The sequence below is a fragment of the Tachyglossus aculeatus genome, chromosome 7 (assembly GCF_015852505.1).
Source record: "Tachyglossus aculeatus isolate mTacAcu1 chromosome 7, mTacAcu1.pri, whole genome shotgun sequence".
In the NCBI taxonomy this organism is placed as follows: Eukaryota; Metazoa; Chordata; class Mammalia; order Monotremata; family Tachyglossidae; genus Tachyglossus; species Tachyglossus aculeatus.
Genome location: NC_052072.1, coordinates 19716025 through 19733089, shown reverse-complemented (window position 1 = coordinate 19733089; position 17065 = coordinate 19716025). Strand labels below are relative to the sequence as shown.

At 55.5% G+C, this 17065-nt stretch overlaps 1 protein-coding gene across 1 annotated transcript in view; it reads left to right on the top strand.

Annotated features, from left to right (window-relative positions):
- The first annotated feature begins 337 nt into the window (after positions 1–337).
- The window catches only part of TEAD3 (TEA domain transcription factor 3), a 30818-nt gene continuing 14090 nt past the window's right edge, over positions 338–17065 (top strand). The window contains exons 1-4 of the mRNA XM_038748761.1: positions 338–478; positions 1292–1303; positions 1508–1780; positions 15354–15606. Of these exons, the coding sequence (XP_038604689.1) occupies positions 338–478; positions 1292–1303; positions 1508–1780; positions 15354–15606 (679 nt within the window). The remainder of the gene's footprint in view (positions 479–1291; positions 1304–1507; positions 1781–15353; positions 15607–17065) is intronic.

Here is a 17065-nt window from a genome sequence, read left to right as displayed (position 1 = left end):
TCTACCCCCCAGGCAAAATGGGGATTTGGAATTGGGCCCCGAGAGACAGGAGAGGGTGAAGAGGAGGGGTGCAGCTCTCAATAAAAGTCGTTTTCCTGGCCCAGAGGACCGGCTCACTGCGAGACAAGGGAGTTGTGGGGCTTGGAACCCAAGTATCAGGGGAGGGCACAGACAATTTGGGGGGGGGGGTGAGAAACAGGGGGAAGGGGTGTGGGGGGCGTTGGGTCCTGGGGGTGGGATGAGAAACGGGAGGAAAGGGCATGGGTGGGCGTTGGGGTCCTGGAAGGGGGGAATTAAGGGATGGAGGGGGAGGGAGTCATCCCAGAGGCGGGAGTCCATGGCCCGGCCGAGGGGGGCAGGGGCCCTGCCCACCCCAAAGCGTTGGGTCCTACCAGTCCCGGGCTCCGCCTTCGGGAGGCGGCGGGAAAAGTTTGGGAAAAGGGGCCGGGAAGCCGGGTTCGGAAAACAAGGAAAGAGCGTGTGGGGTGGGGGGAGAGAAGTGCCGGGAGATCCGGGAAACCAGAAAACCGGGAAATGGGGAAACGGGAAATTCGAGAAACGAGAAAGCCGGGGAACCGGCCAAACCGGCTCGGGGAGAGGAGGCCAAGGAGGCGGGGAAGGAAGGAGGCTAAGGCCGGGCCTGGCTGGGCCTGGCCGGGGGTCCAGGGGTCCGGGGGTCGCCCTAAGACCCGGGACAGGCGGTGGCAAGGCAGGGCCGGCCTGTCCCGGGGGGGGGGGGGGGGGGGGGGGCGGCGGGCGGTCAGTGGGGCAGGGGACCCCAACAAAAGTCCTGTCTCCCCTGGGCACCCACCTGGAGTGAGAGGAGCGTCGAAGCCCGAGTGACCCCCCAACTCTGAAAGGACCCCCGGGCTTTCCGGCCCAGGTCAGCGACCCCTCCCCTAAAAAACCCGCAGGTCCTCGCAGGGGGGGGGGGGGGGACAAGAGGGGATGGGGCGACCCCGGGGGTCATTGGGGGGGGGGGGGGGGCGGAGGCTGGACTAGGCCCGGAGGCCGGGGAGGAGGAGGAGGAGTTTAGTGCCGGGGGGAGGGTCCCTCCGGCCGGCCGCCCCGCCCCCCCCCCCCCCTTTCTCCGACTCCCGCCCCCCGCCCCGTCTCCTCCGCACAAACTTTCCGCCCCTCTGGCTCCCTCCTCCTCCGCGCCCAACGCCTCCCGCTCCCACCCGGCTCATTCCGCACATTCCTGCCCTCCACCCGCCCCCCCCCCCAACCTCGACGATCCCGACCCCCCCCCACCCCCCGCCCCCGCGGCCCCCCCGACCGGACACCCCAGAACTCGGACCAGGTAAGCGCGTGGAGGGGCGGGGGGCGGCCTGGGGAGACCGGTCCGGCTCAGCCTGGGGGAGCGGAGAGGGGGAGGCCCCCATTGTCCAGCCGGGCCGTGGAAAACTTTCAGATCGGAGGGAAAGGCCGGGGGGGGGGGCCTCTTTGGGAAGCCCCGCCCCTTGGTGATTTATCTCCCCCCCCTCCCCAACCTGGGGGACCCGAGAGGGAGTCCGTGGAGGGCCGGGAATTGGGGACCAAGGCCTCTGGGGAGCTGGGACCAGTAGGCCTACTGGTCCAGGAGAGGCGAGGTGTGGGGGGTTCCTCCCCCCCTGGGACCCCCGGAACCCAGGCCGACCCCCGACCAGGCCGCCGAGCTCCGCGACTTAGTGCCCCGCCGCCCTTTAGACTCCCAGACTTGGCCTCCCGTCCCACCGGGCCTCCCTCCGACAGGGCCTCCGGGCCCGGCGGCGGCAGGACGGACCACGGAGGGGGCCGGGTGAGTGTGTGACCCTGGACTGGCTCAGGGTGTGTTCACACGCGTGTGTGTGTGTGTGTGTGTGTGTCTGTACACTCCTGTCTGCCTGTGGGTAAACCGAGGGCCCACCACTTTTTGTGTTGTTACCCTTGGCAGGCTCTCTCTCTCTCTCACACACACTCCTTGAGTGTGTCTTTGGACACTTGAAATCAAGTTGAAAGCCGTGGGGGCCCTGGGACGACAGTTTAGCCCAGTGTCTGGGCCCCAGAGAGGTGGGACGGGAGGCTGTGGGACCCTTTCCCAGCTCTCGGGAGCAGCTCCGCCGTGATGGACTCACTCGGGATCTGGGTCTTGCCCAACTCTCCACCCGGATTTCTCAGCGGTCCCTTCCCAAGCCGAGCCAGGCCAGGCCGGGCCGGGCCGAGCACCGGGGTTCATGGGGGAGAAATCTCTGGGTGGGGAGGGGGGAATCCCAGAGAGGTGGCTACCGTGGCAGGTCTTGGGGTGAGTGAGGGGAAGTTGGTGGGAACCCCGGTGGGGCAGTGGGATGGACAAAAACTAGATGAGGAGAAGGGTGTTGGAAGCTGGGAACCAGAGCAGGGAGGCTGAGGAGATGCTCCGCTTTCTCTGCAACGAAGACAGAGCCAGATCAGGCCTGAACACGCAGCCCTAGGGGCACCTGGTGGGAAGCAGGCAGTGCAGAGGGGCTTGCAAGAATTTCCAATCCAGTCGGGGGTGTCCGTCTCCCCCAGTCCTGCCCTCCCTGACAATGTCCAGGAGTCCCAAGGCTTCGACGCGGGGCATCCTGATACCCACCAAGCTCTAGGGTCTCCAGGCAGGGCTGTTGATGTTGAGGTTCAGGTCTAGGCTGGGGCTGGGGGGCTGCTTTGGTCTGGGGAGGCGGGTAACAGACTCCTTTCTCTCTTCCTCTCCTTCACCCAACCTTCCAAACCCCCTGCCCACCCAGGCTCCCATTCAACCTGCTTCCTCCAAGAGAAAGGGAAGCCTCATGGTTCAACTCCCCATCCCCTCCATGGCAATTATTTCCCGCTTCCATGCCCCCATGTGCCATCGCCCCCTTTGCCCCTACTTCTACTGGGTTCTTTCTAGAGTGGGCAGGGCCAAACACTGCCCTGCTTCCTGCTGGACACTGGAGAACTCTGTCCCCTGGTCACTGGCTCCTCCCAAGAAAGGATTCCCCCCAGGCCTCAGCCTGGGCCCACCTGAGGGGGAAACAGAGAGGAAGTGAGGAGGGATTGAAACCTCCTCACAATGTGAGGTTCACAATGTGAACACAATGTGAACCCAATAAGGGACTGATACAGACATTGTTAGAAGCCTGGCCATGGCAGTAGAAGCCACAGGTGCTTAACCGTTCCTGATCAGTCGATCATATTTATTGACCACTGTACTAAGCCCTTGGAAGAGTACAACAGTCACATTCCCTGCCCACAATAAGCTTACAGTCTAGAGGTACTGGGACCCCCTCATGGAGTTGAGAGTCCAGTCTCCACTACCCTAGACTTTAGGGGTGAACAGGGTTAACTCCTCTGGGAGAAGGAAAATGTGGGGAGGGAGGGAGGGCCTGCCATGGATAGCCCCCACCCACCCATCCGTCGACAGATCCAAAGCACTTCAGGATGAGACGGTGAAACTGAATGTCCAGTGAGGTTCTGGAGCCAACGCAAAACACTCGACTCCCAGTTTGGGCTACGGCTAATGTCGTTATGAGTTGGGGGACCTCTCCCCCTTCTGCTGACATCCCCCTTGGCTCCAGGGTTCAAATGACAGACCTCAGAGGACTAGAGCCAGAAAAGTAGGAAATAAAGGGTGGCAGGGAGAAATGTGCTGGTCTGTAGATTGTAGTCTCTAGACTGTAAGCTCATTATAGGCAGAGAACATGTTCACTAATTCTGTTGTACTCTCCCACGCTCTTAGTACAGCGTTTTGCACATAGTAAGTGTTCAATAAATACCACTGATTGGTGGAGCCCAGGAAGAAGGCTTGGGGAACTGTTTCTGTAGAGGGAAGAAGGAACTGTGGATGGATTCCCCTTGGCCTACAACTCCCAAGTTAAGAGTATGAGGTACCACCTTCAGCTGACTACTGGCCTCAAGGGTGTTGAGAGCATAGGCCGAATGAAGGAATGGGGTCTGGGGGCTCAGCTGCGGGGGAGGTTCTGGGGTCCTCCGATCTGTACTTCTCAAGCGCTTAGTCCAGTGCTCTGCACACAGTAAGCGCTCAATAAATACAACTGAATGAATGAATGAAAAGAAGGGCATAGAACAAGGAGAGCCAGGTGTTAGTGGACTGAGTGGTAAGCGGGAGGAGTGGAGGGGGGAGGGAACAGGAGTTAATCTGAGTCAAGGCAGACTTGCTTCTGAGAAGCAGCTTAGTACAGTGCTGTGCACACAGTAAGCGCTCAATAAATACAACTGAATGAATGAATGAATGAAAAGAAGGGCATAGAACAAGGAGAGCCAGGTGTTAGTGGACTGAGTGGTAAGCGGGAGGAGTGGAGGGGGAAGGGAACAGGAGTTGATCTGAGACAAGGCAGATTCGCTTCTGGGAAGCAGCTTAGTACAGTGCTCTGCACACAGTAAGCGCTCAATAAATACGATCGAATGAAAGCAGCAGGATCCTGTCGGTGAGCTGTTTGATGGGCCCAGTGGTAGCAGAAGATGTAGAGAGTGTGGCTAAGAGTCACACATTGTCCCTAGCCCTGCTGACTTGGTGCATTGGCAGGGCTCCCCGTTGCCCACAGAAAGGAGGGGCGGACCCCTGCCCCAACCCCCGGGCTGCTCTGTGAGCTTGCTGTTGGGCCAGTGGACCCCTCCCTAAGTGGTGGCTACAGAACATGGAGGGAATGAGCCCAGCTCACTGCTGGAGGTTGAGGTTCTCTGTCTGGCAGGGGAGGTGGTAGGATGCAGGGTATACTCTGGAGGTGTGGGGGGAGGGTCCACAGGGTTGCCTCTGAAGGGGTGGGGGCAGCCACAACCAACATTAACCCCCTTGGTGCCATATAGAGTCCTAATTCCCACCAGGAAAGAAACCCTGGACTCTGTGGTTTCCTGGAACTCTGATTGCTTCCTGCACTCTTAGCCAGATCGGAAGGAACAGGAAATGATAGAGGAACTGACCTGGAGTGAGAGTGAGTGAGTATGTGTGTGTGTGTGCGTGTGTGTGTGTGCGTGTGTTTGTGTGCAGGAGGGAGACTTACTGTGTATGAGACCCACTGACGGTGAGCGACTCGCTTCGTCGATGTGCGTGAGACCGCCAGAGCAGGCGTCCGGGGGCGAGCGCGGCTAAAGGATGTGCAGACTCAGGTTCATACAGCGTCCTTCAGCTCCCTCACGGTAGATCAGGGGAAAGTAACTCGTTGCCACCAAACTGGAGGAAAATCCAGGCCGCTTCACAACCAGTTCAAGTCCCACACCTGGTGGCAGTGGCATTCGGGTGTGATGGCGTCCTGGGCTGCTGCAACTAAAATTCCCAGCAGCCTACAGGGCCAACTGCAAATGTGCATCAGTGAACAGCTTCTCCCCTCTCCCCGTCTCCTCATCGTTCATTCATTCAATCGTATTTATTGAGCGCTTACTGTGTGCAGAGCACTGTAGTAAGCGCTTGCTCATCACACCCTAGAAACCAGCCAGAGCCAGAGCAGGCCTGGCCCAGCCTATCTTCCACATCACTTTGGGACTTGGCCACTATGTCCAGATTTGAGTCCCAGCTTAACACACGTTAGTCCCCACTCCAGATTTACAGCCAAGGCAGAACTCTGGGGTGAAATCTGCCAAGTGTGTGTGTTAATCAGTGTTTGTGTCTGTCTGTTCCGAGAAAGATGTACCACACGTCCTTGTGTGAGGGAGACTTGTCTCATGCATGTGAGAGACAAAGTGAATGTATGTAAGGGACTTGCCATGAGACCAAGTGCGGAAGACTTTACGTGTGTGTGAAAAAGGGATGTGCCTAATTTCCCATCAGTCAGTGCTATTCATTGAGTGCTTACTATGTGCAGAGCGTTGTACTAAGTGTTTGGGAGAGTACAGTGTAACAGAGTTGGTGGACATGTTCTCTGCCCACATCGAACTTCCAGTCTAGTTGGCCAGGTTTACCGCGTGGGACACTCACTGGGAATGTGTATGAGACTGGTTCTTTGTTTCTCTGTTTGTAACTGTGTGAGACTCCCTGGGGGGTGGATAAAACTCACCAAATATAAGTGTATAAAACCGTCTGAGTGTGTAAAACACTGCCCAATTGAGTGTGTGTGTGAGTTTCACAGTGTGTGTATAACACTCACCGTATATGCCTGGGAAAGAGATTCACCATGTATTTGTATGTGTGTGAGCTTCCCCTCTCTCTTGGTTTCACCATATGTTGTCTGTATGTGAGACTTACCATGTATGAGACTGTGTGTGGGATTTGTGTGTGTGTGTGCAGGCACATGCATGTGAAACACTCACCATATGTATAAGCTGCCACCATCTGTGTTTTCAAGACTTGCTGTCAGTACAAGTGTGACAGACTCAATCTATGAGTGTATACGAGTGTGACAGACTCAGTGTAGGAGTGTATATCAATCAACGATATTTACCCAACACTTATTGTGTGCAGAGCATTGTCCTCAACGCTTGGGAGAGTACAATAGAATGGAATAATATAAGGGTAGCAAAGAGAAAGTTTCACAGTGTGTGTAAAAACCCCCATGAAGGAGGACTCACTATAAGTGTGTGGGGAAAATATGTATGAGTACATATGGAGAGGCTCATAATAATTGTGGTGTTTCTTAAGTGCTTACTATGTGCCAGGCACTGTATTAAGCGCTGGGATAAATACAAGCAAATTGGACACAGTCTCATTAAATTTAGGTGAATATAAGATGGGTACACCATACGTACCATTCCCCTTCTAGACTGTGAGCCTGTTGTTGGGTAGGGACCTCTCTATATGTTGCCGACTTGTACTTTCCAAGCGCTTAGTACAGTGCACAGTAAGCTCTCAATGAATACGATTGAATGAATGAGTGAATAAACGTGTGCCTGAAATTCAACATTTGTATGCGACAGGCTGTGTATGACAGATTTGCCATGGGTCTGTAAACATGTCAGAGATGCTTGCTGGGTGTGTGATTCTCTAAACATGTGCAAGTGAGAATCTCCATATCTGTGTATGTGAGGGACTTCGTGAGCATACGTTTGAAACCCGCTTCCTATATATTTTTATTTGTGTGTTTGTGTAAGAGAGAGATTTGCGGTATGAGTGTGAGTCTTGGTGCTTGTAGAAGAGGAGACTCTTGATGTCTTTGGGTGTGAGAGAGCCAATCAGTGGTATTTATCGAGCGCTTACTATGTGCAGAGCACTGTACTAAGCGGTCGGGAGAGTATAATATAATAGAGTTGGTTTTCACGTTTCCTGCCCACAAGGAGCTTAGAGTCTACAAGGGGAGACAGGCATTAATATAAATAAATTACGGATATGTCTTTCATTCATTCATTCATTCAGTCGTATTATGCGCTTACTATGTGCAGAGCACTGTACTAAGCGCTTGGGAAGTACAAGTCGGCAACATAAGTCTTTGAGATCCACCAAATATTTGAGAGACTTGCCCAGTGTGTGTGAGAGATTCACCCTATTTGTGAGCCTCGTGTGGGACGGGATAGTGTGTCGAGCCTGATTACTAAGCACTTAGTACAGTGCTCTGCACCCAGTAAGCACTCAATAAATACGATTGAATGAATGAACGAATGGTTAACTCGTTTCTTCCCCAGCGCTTAGAACAGTACTTGGCACACAGTAAGTGCTTAACACATGCCTTAATAATATGGGGGTGTATGTTTGAGACTTGCAGTGTGTGATGGAGACTCGGTGTGTACGCGTATGTGTGTGTGTGTGGTGTATGAGTGACTCACCCGGTGTGAATGAGACTTTACTTTGTGCATGTGGGAGTTTTGCTGGGTGTTTTGTATTTGTGTGTGTGTGATTCATTGAGCCTGTGTGTGTGTGTGTCTGACTGACTCATAAAGTGTAGGTAAGAGATTGAGCCTGGTGAGAGACTTGCCACGTTTGTGGTGTGTAAATGATAATTCCCCGTGTGTGTGTGTGTGTGTGTGTGTGTGTGTGTGTGAGGCTCACCAGATGTAGATGCGAAACTCACCATATGCATGTGTAAAAAACCACTTGCCTTGGGTGACTCTCCGTGTGTGAAGCAGCGTGGCTCAGTGGAAAGAGCCCGGGCTTTGGAGTCAGAAGTCATGGGTTCAAATCCCGGCTCTGCTAATTGTCAGCTGTGGGCAAGTCACTTAACTTCTCTGGGCTCAGTTACCTCATCTGCAAAATGGGGATGAAGACTGTGAGCCTCCCGTGGGACAACCTGATCACCTTGTAACCTCCCCAGCGCTTAGAACAGTGCTTTGCACATAGTGAACGCTTAATAAATGCCATCATTATTATTATTATACTTGCTGCACAACAAGCGCTTAGTACAGTGCTCTGCACACAGTAAGCGCTCAATAAATATGATTGAGTGAATGGAGAGGGAGAGCCAGGCAAGAGACACACTGTTATTGTGTGACTACAGGCCTGTTGGTAAGAAACTCAAGTGTCTGTGAGAGACTCACCGTGTGTGAAAGAGAAAGGGACTTGCCATGTAGGTGAGAGTCTCTGTGTGCGGTGTGTGTGTGTTTGTGTGTATGAGACTGGTCTATGTGAGATTCACCATGTGACTGAGACCTGTTGTGAGTATGTGACAGATTTTACATACACGAGATCTTCATCCTATGTGTGTTAGACTCACTGGGTGAATGCTATTTGAGTCTCCCCAAATGTACGTCAGACATGGCTTCTCCGTGAGCGATCCACCAGGTGTATGTATAGGTAAAAGGCTTTGCCATATGTAGCTGTGTGTGTTTTTGTGTTACTGTTTTATTGTGATACTGTCATGTGTTGGGAGAGAGAAAGTTTGGCCTGGGCCAAATCCAGCCTATGGTTGGCCGGACCGCAAAACCAGGCTGGTCAAAAGTTAAACCTGAAGTGGGTTGGGTCAGGTTCAACTAATTCCAGGGCCTGATTCCTTTCAAGTGAAATTGAAAGTGGCCAGGACCCCCTTAACAATAATAATAATAATAATAATAGCATTTATTAAGTGCTTTCTATGTACAGAGCACTGTTCTAAGTGCTGGGGAGGGAATACAATGTAATCAGGTTGTCCCACACGGGGCTCAGAGTCTTCATCCCCATTTTCCAGATGAGGGAACTGAGGCCCAGAGAAGTGAAGTGACGTGCCCAAAGTCACACAGCTGACAATTGGAGCTGGGATTTGAACCCATGATCTCTGACTCCAAAGCCCGGGCTCTTTCCACCGAGCCACGCCGCTTGTGGGAGAAAGTAGCCAAACACGTGTGCTAGTCTCCTGGGTTTCTGGGACTGCAATTTCCAGCCACAGAGGCAACCACATAGATGCAACAGAACACCCAGGAAACGTACAGTACTTCCAATCCAAGGTGGGGTGCTGGTTCCAGGCCCGATGCGCACTGAGATCACGGTATGCCGGGCCTGGGATTTCTGACCCATGAAGAGTTCTATTGTGAGGCTCCCAGAATGTGTGTCTGTGTGAGTGTGTGTGTGTGTGTGTTTGAGGGACCAGAAGAATGCCCAGGTTTCATTTCCTGGCTGTACAATTGCCATGGTAGTATGTTCAGGCACATACAGTAGGGGCTCAGCTGCCATGGCATAGCATCCTTTGGTCAGGAATGGCCATAAAAGGGAAGCTTTGGAAGACACAGGTTGTGTCTTAACCCAGTAGGGTTCGGTCGTAGCCCGGGTAGAGCCCACCTATGGGGTGACACTCTGTGTGTGTGTGTTAGTGTGTGGGTGTGGATGTGCACAATCAAATCTATTATCAGGAGAAAGGGGATGCACACGTGACACTCTATAAGCAATTGAGTGTGGGGATGTCTGTGCGTGCCACACTGTGGGTGAAGGTGAGCACAAGCGATACTGCTGTGTGTACATGTACACAATACTCAGTGGGTGTCTGGGCATGGGTGACACTGTGTGATCATGCAAAACCCTCCCCATGTGTGACCGTATGAGGAAACTTCAGAGGCTCCTCCAAGCACTGGGATGGGGCTGGGATGGGACTGGGATGGGGGAGGAGTTTGGAAGTCAGGAGTTGAGTCCCATCCTTTCTCCCACGCACCCCCTCACTCCAGATTTTTGGTCCACATAGAAGCTGTTCACTAGGGACTGTCCCTCTCCTAGTTTTCTGAAGAAAGGAACAAGATCCTCTGCAGTGAAACTCTCCCCCTGCCCCCTTTTCCCATACCCTCTTTCAGTCCTCCATTCTTTTTCTCGCCTCTCTCTTCCCTTGTCCCCCCCACCCTACTCTCGTCTTTCCCTCAACTTTCTCTCGTCCTCCAGCTCCCTCCGATCCCCTTTATGTGAAGAGACCTCCGGCCGCCCAGCCCAAATTAGAAGCACATTAGTGAGAGGGGAGGAGGGAAGCAAGACGAGCGAGGGTAAGGAGTGGGGAGTGGTGCCAGTTTGCTCTGTAAATTATTTTCTCCTGGAGAAGAATAGACTCTGCTCTGGGACCGCCTGTTCCCGCCCAGGGTTGGGGGAGAAGGGCCCATTAGCCAGGGTCTCCCCGAGGGCTGGGCCCGCGAGTCAGGTCTGGGTGGCCCAAAGCTCGGCCCTTCCCAAACTTCCTCCCGCCTGGGGCTTTGGGGGCCACCTCCGGGCTCCAGCTAGGGACATGTGGAGGCGGGGGGCGTTGGAGCAGCAGGGGGACGAGGTGAAGGATGGAGGGAATCGGCGACTTCCAGGTTGACTACTCCCAACTCTAACCGTACCCCTCCTTCCCCTCCCTCCCAGAGCCTGGCCCCTCAGGCTTCATCCAGGTTGGGGTGAACAGGAGAAAAACCGGGGCCCTCCTGTAGACTTCCTGGCACCCTCCACTCCCCTCCTCAAGCCCTCAAGATCTCTAGAGGGAGGGACCTCTCCCTCAGGGCTCCCTGTTCTCTCTTCCCCCACGCTCCTTGCCCCCAGCTCTACCCTGTCCAACGTAAGGGGCCAGACCACACTCCTGGGAGCAGAGAAGCGTGGGGACTTGACCCCTGCCGGGACTCGCCCAATTGAAGTGCTCCTTTTCACTCTCCCAGAGAGGCACCATCCAGGCCTCCCCTCTCCCAAAATTAGGGCCTTGGGATCAGGGGACCGCCGGATCCCGGAGCCATTGGAAGAAATGAAGGAGAACAAAGGTGAAGAGAGGCAGAGGGGGCCCGTCCGGGAGCCTGGTTGAAGGGCACTGGGGTTCCTCGGGCTGCGGCCTGCACTCCGGGTCTCTGGCCTCTGCTCTTGGGAGTGGTCTGGCCGGTTCTTCTGGTGCTCCAGCCCAAGGGAGTGGGCAGGAGGGAACGCACAGGAGGGAGTGAGGCCCCTTATCTTTCTCTCTCTCCTCCTGCCCCAAAGCTGACTTGGCCACTTCCCCCCCCCCCACCTCCGGTGGAATCGTGCAAGACGGGGTGCTGGGGGGATGGGGCGTGGAGAGGACCTCTTGATCCATCCAACCTTGGGCCAAGGGAAGGGAGTGAAAGAGAGAAATGGGTAGATGGGGAAGGCTCTGGGCAGCGGTGGGTGGGGGGAGGGGGAAATGGGAATGGGAAGACCTTGGCTCTGAAGTAGGAGAGGAGGGTCTGAGGTTGGAAACTTAGGCCAGGATTGTCACTTTTTATTGTTATATTGTGGTCTCCAAAGTGCTTAGTACAGTGCTCTGCACACAGTAAGCATTGAATAAATACGATTGAATGAATGAACGAAAAGGTGAAGTGGTGGGTGGGTGGGAGGGGCACTATTGCAATGGTCAGCTAGGAGGGGTGCTTGACTCCTTCAGGTTCTCGGTGACCCCGCCTTGTAGAGGGTGGTGTTTGAAAGCAAGGCAGTAGCCTCAGAATCTGGAAGGAAGGAGGCAGGAAGCGTCCAGTCAGCAGAGGAGTAAGGGTCCCACCCCTAGAGCCACCAGAATGGCAGAGCCTATGCACCCCAATTCAGGCTTCCTTTGGCCAAGTTGAGCAGCACCTCCCGACATGCATTCAGCATTAGTACCAGGGTGGTTTTTCCTGTGGCCTTGCTGGAATTAGAGCAGGCCCCAGGAACCACCACAGACACACACAGGATTTCCCAGGCGGGGCCCCATCTCCTCCCTGGAAGTGAGCTGGGCCTCCATAGGACTTCGGGCTCCCCGGATTTGAGTCCATTCGAGTCCTCGACTCATCCACTCCCAACTCGCCCACCAGGCCCCCTTCCCTCAACTGGATCCTGGCATTGTTTCCATTCATTCATTCAATCACTCAGTGGTACTTACTGAGCGCTTACTGTGTGCCCAGCACTATACTAAGCACTTGGGAAAGTCCAGAATATGAAAGCTGGTAGACATGATTCCTGACCTCAAGGAGATTACCTGGTTCTCAGGGAGTCAGACTAAGGTCAGAGCTCAGAGAGGGAAGAATTTCCCAGGGTCACAGTCCCCTTCAACTCCCCACCAGCCCCTCCCACACTCCCTCCTGGCCTCCCACTGCCCATCTGCCAGCCTCCCTCAGCTCCTCCCTGTCAGCCCACCCTAGCCTCCTTTCTCAGCCTCCTTCCCCCAAGGCCTGGAGTAGCTGTGGGAAAGCAGCCTGGGAGCGGCCAGGGGCAGCTGGAAGCATACTGGGACTATTCGATTCAGTTTGGAGGGTTGTGGTGGGTTCTCAGAGTGGAGAGGGAGGAGGTCTAGGGATAGAGGAGGAGATATTCTGGCCATGTGGAATTTGGGACCCGTCAGGTTGGTTCTAAGAGGACTTCTTCCCAATTTCACATACCTAACGGGTACCTGGAGGGGCATGGGAGGGGGCTTGGATCCATCTATAGCTACCCCTAGGTCCTGTTCTCCCAACCCTTTCTAGTTCTAGACTGCGAGCCCACTGTTGGTGGGTAGGGACCGTCTCTACATGTTGCCAACTTGTACTTCCCAAGTGCTCAGTACGGTGCTCTGCACACAGTAAGCGCTCAGTAAATATGATTGAATGAATGAAGAGCTTGGGTTCTCGGGAAAGTACCAACTTGAGGTACCAGGCGCGGCTGGGTGTGTGAGGGAGAGAGAGTGAATGTGTGTGCATTTGTGTGCATGTTCATATGTGAGCCCACTGCTGGGTAGGGACTGTCTCTATATGTTGCCAACTCGTACTTCCCAAGCGCTTAGTACAGTGCTCTGCACACAGTAAGTGCTCAATAAATACGATTGATGATGATGATGATGGGCAAGTTGGCGGGGAATGGGATGGGGTGGGGGGGTCTGCTCTTTCCCTTTACCTCCCCTTTCCGAACCTCCTCACTGTCCCCTCCAGAGCTCCCCCTCCCCCCTCCTCTGCTCACCAGCTGCACACAGCCCCCGCCCACTGGCCCACTCAGAGTGGCCCCCCTCTCATTCTCCCTCCCTCTCCCCCCTGCCCCAGCGCCCTCTCCCTCCGCCGTGTTCTCCTTATTTGGCCACAGCGCTCCCCCAGGGGCGGGGCGGGGGGCTGACATCACCCCCTGGCTAGGGAGGGGGAGAGGGTGGAGGAAGGGGAGTTGTGGGGGGAGCCATCAAAGTTTCTTTAAAAACCCTGGGCCTGGGCACCGCAATGGTGAGGGGGTCTCCTCTTCAGCCCTGTCCCGTCCGTTCTGTGACTTCAGTTGCTAGGGAATAGTAGGGACCCCCAGGGACCCGGGAAGCCTTGCCCCTGCTTTCTGAAGGACCAGGTCCTGGAGGCCGTCAGAGCCCAAGGGGGGACAGAGCAGGCTGCCTTGACAGCCCCCAGATCCTGTGCTTAAATTGGTCCTTGGGGGAACAAGGGACTGACCATCCCTCAAGACACGTTTGGGGTCTGTTTCCCCTTGGGTGGAAGTTATAATTAATAATAATGATGGTAGTAAGCACTTACTAGGTGCTGAGCCCTAGGGTAAATCCACGATAAACAGATCAGACACAGTCCCTGACCCACATGGGGCTCACAGTCTAATGATGGGCTCACGTTTGGCGGGGCAAGAAAGAGGGAGAGGCAGAGAAATGGACTGTCTTCCTGGATGCAGGGAGAAGAGGAGACAGAGCATTCCTTCCTACATCTTCCCCCAATCCAGCACCCCACTCCCCAGTTCAAATCTTAGTCCCTAGAAAGACCAGGCTGGGGCTGGGTTAAGACTCTGTTTGGCCCCTTCACTAGGCATCCTCTGCCCATACTATTCTACCTGGATTTGGGGGCCCCTCCGGGGGACCACATGTGGACAATAGAGGGGAGTGGTCCCCTCAGTCCTGGCCGAGACTTCCCAGACCATCATCTTCAGGAGCGAAACCCCTAAGCTTGCTCTGGAGATCCCAACCGGTGTTGGGGGGTGAGAGGCAGTTGGTAGCCAGGAAAGGGATGAGGAAAAGGGGGAGAGGAAACTTATGGGGCAGTGAGGAAGAGGGTCCAGGGCAGAGCATGCAAAGAGATTGAGGGGGTTTAGCAGGGCAGTTGGACAGAAATCCAGAAAGAGGCCCTCTCCTCCTGAGGTTTCGTGAATTCACCTTGCTGCGTCCCTGGTAAAGAGCTGGCTCATCTCATGTTCATCCCAGACTCTCTTTTGGGTCTGCCCCCATGGCAGAGGCCACTGGGGGAACAGGCTGGGCCCTGAAAGACCCTGGTCAGGGGGAAGAGCATGGAACTGGAAGTTAGGAGACCCGGGTTCTAATCCCAGCTCTGTCAATTGCTGCAGTGTGACCTCGGACAAGTTGCTTAACCTCTCTGGGCCTCAGTTTCTTCATCTGTAAAATGGGGATAAAATATATTTTCTCCCTCTTAGGTTGTGAACGCCATGTGCGACAGGGACTGTCCCATCTGATTATTTTGTTTGTGCCCCAGTGCTTAGCATGGTGCTTGGCATATAGTAATTGTGTAATAAATTCCACCATCCTTGTTGCTATTATTATTATTATTGTTATATTTGGTTCTGCGCCCCCTGAAAGTCTGAGTCGCCGTTTCATGGACCTTGGGATGTCCTCCTGACAAGCCCCAGGATGAACCGTATCCCCTGGAAAGGGGAATAAGTCAGTCCCCATAATGCTCCCCACAGGCACTAGATTTGTGGGATTGCTGTATCCAGCTCCTGTTGACCAGAAAGGCTGAGCAGGAGAGAAACGGAGGATAGACAGGAGACAGTGGACTCTTTCTGGGTGTGAAGGGAGCTGGGGGTTTCCTGTCTCTGCTGAATATTCTTTTTCCAACCCCTGGATAAAACACCGTGACACTGACTCTGGCCTCCTTCTAAGGGGAATTGGTTTCCACCTGCTCTCCTGGATCACCCCCATCAGTCTGTGCTTCTTGGGGATTGGGGATGTATCTCCAGGGGTCTGCTGGTCTCAGAGGCTAGGGAGCTGGAAAATTAGGGAACCTAGGTCCCTCCAGCCCTATAGAATAGCAGTTCCCCATCTTCTCCAGATCCAGGGGCTGTCAGATTAGGGGAAGAGTGTGGGTATCTTGGAGGGTGTAATCTAACCTTGCCTGGTCTTTGCCTCCATCTTCTCCCCCAACCCTACCCCCAGATTGCCGCATGCCCAGTGGGCTCAGAGCCGGAGCCCGGAGCAGCCAGCACAATAGCGTCCAACAGCTGGAGCGCCAGTGGCAGCCCCGGCGAGAGCCGGGACGATGGGGCCGAGGGCCTGGACAAGGGACTGGACAATGACGCGGAGGGGGTGTGGAGCCCTGACATCGAGCAGAGCTTCCAGGAGGCACTCGCCATTTACCCACCATGCGGCCGCCGCAAGATCATCCTGTCAGACGAAGGCAAGATGTACGGTGAGTGAGGGGAGTGGCGACGGGGAGAGCCAGGGTCGGGGGGAGAGAGAAGACGGGATGGGAGTGGGGTGGCAGGGGGGATGGGATGACCCAGAGGGGAGTGGAAGATGGGCCGTGAGCGATGGGGAGAGGAAGCAGCCTTCAGACAGGTGGGAGGCTCAGGACCCGGTGGCAGTTGGCCAAGGGTGACCAGTGACAGGGCCGGGGACCGGCCCGGAAGCTGAGAGTCTGGGCCGTCCTGGACTCGGCTCCTCCCATGCGCTGGGTTTCTGCGGCTCCCACCTCTGCCCGCTGCCCCTCCCGCTCTCTGTCCCTCATCCAACCGGTTTTGTAAAGTATCACCTCCCCCCAGGCCCCCCCCCCACCTGCCCGTCACAGGCGTGTCTGGGCGTGTGAGCCAGTGTGTCTGGATCCTGCTGCCTCGTAAACACGCTGGCTGAGGCCTATCCCCTCCCCCAGATTTCACTCCCCCACCCACGACCCCTACTCAGAGGCTCTGGGGACGACTCAGGAGGCCCAGAAAACTGGGCAGGGCTGGCCCCCTGCCTCGAGCCCCGAGGAATCAGGGCTTGGTACGCCCCGGGGTTGGAAAGGGACTGACTTGTGCTGGGCAGAGCTGGGGCTTCTGGGGAGCTGAGTTCACGGCTGACCCCGAGGGGAAGAGTCCCAGACTCTGTGGGCTGCTAGGCAGGGGTCAAGGCTGGCGGCCCTTTCTGGCTGCTCCCCTCTTATTGCAGGCCGGGAGCAGCTGGGCTGTGGAGAGCCAGAACCTTCTGCCCTTCCTTCTGTCCCTGGGACCCCAGCAGCTTTAAGCTCCAGGCATCGCTGTGGCAGGTGTTTGTGTTCAGGCCTCTGGACACTCCCCAGTGGAGCTCTGCCCTCCTCGTCCTCCCCCTTCCCCCAGGGCCCAAAGTGGAGCTACATTTCTGGGATGTCTGTTCCCCTTCCCCCCTCCCCCAAAAACCTGCTCTCCCAGCCACAACCCAGACAGCTGGAGGCCACTTAAAGAGACAGGCCCAGCCCACTCTGAACCAGAGGGGAAGGGGAGAGGGGAGTGGGGGAGGGGAAGAGAGGGAAGGGGAAGGGGAGCTGGAGTGGCCCGGGCTCTAGGGTTCACTTATCGGGTCTCCTTCCGTCCCAGAGAAGAGGTTCTGTCCCCCTGGGAATCTTTCGTTTAGTTGGAGGATGACTCCTGCAAGTTGGGGACCACCTTCTCATCACCCCTGCCTTGTGGCCTTCCCTTCCCTCCTGGGGCCGGGGGCATTCACCCTCACCCAGCCTCCTGGGCAGGTCACAAAAGATGGTTGGGGCGCTGGGCACAGAGCCGGTAGAGTGAAGGGGTGGGATTGGCCTTGCTTCGCAGCAGAGGAGAGCTGAGGGCCTTTACCTCTTATCTCGCCTTTCTCTTCCCCCTTCCTGACAGCAGAGGCAGCCCGTGGGGTATTTTTAGCCGGAGAAG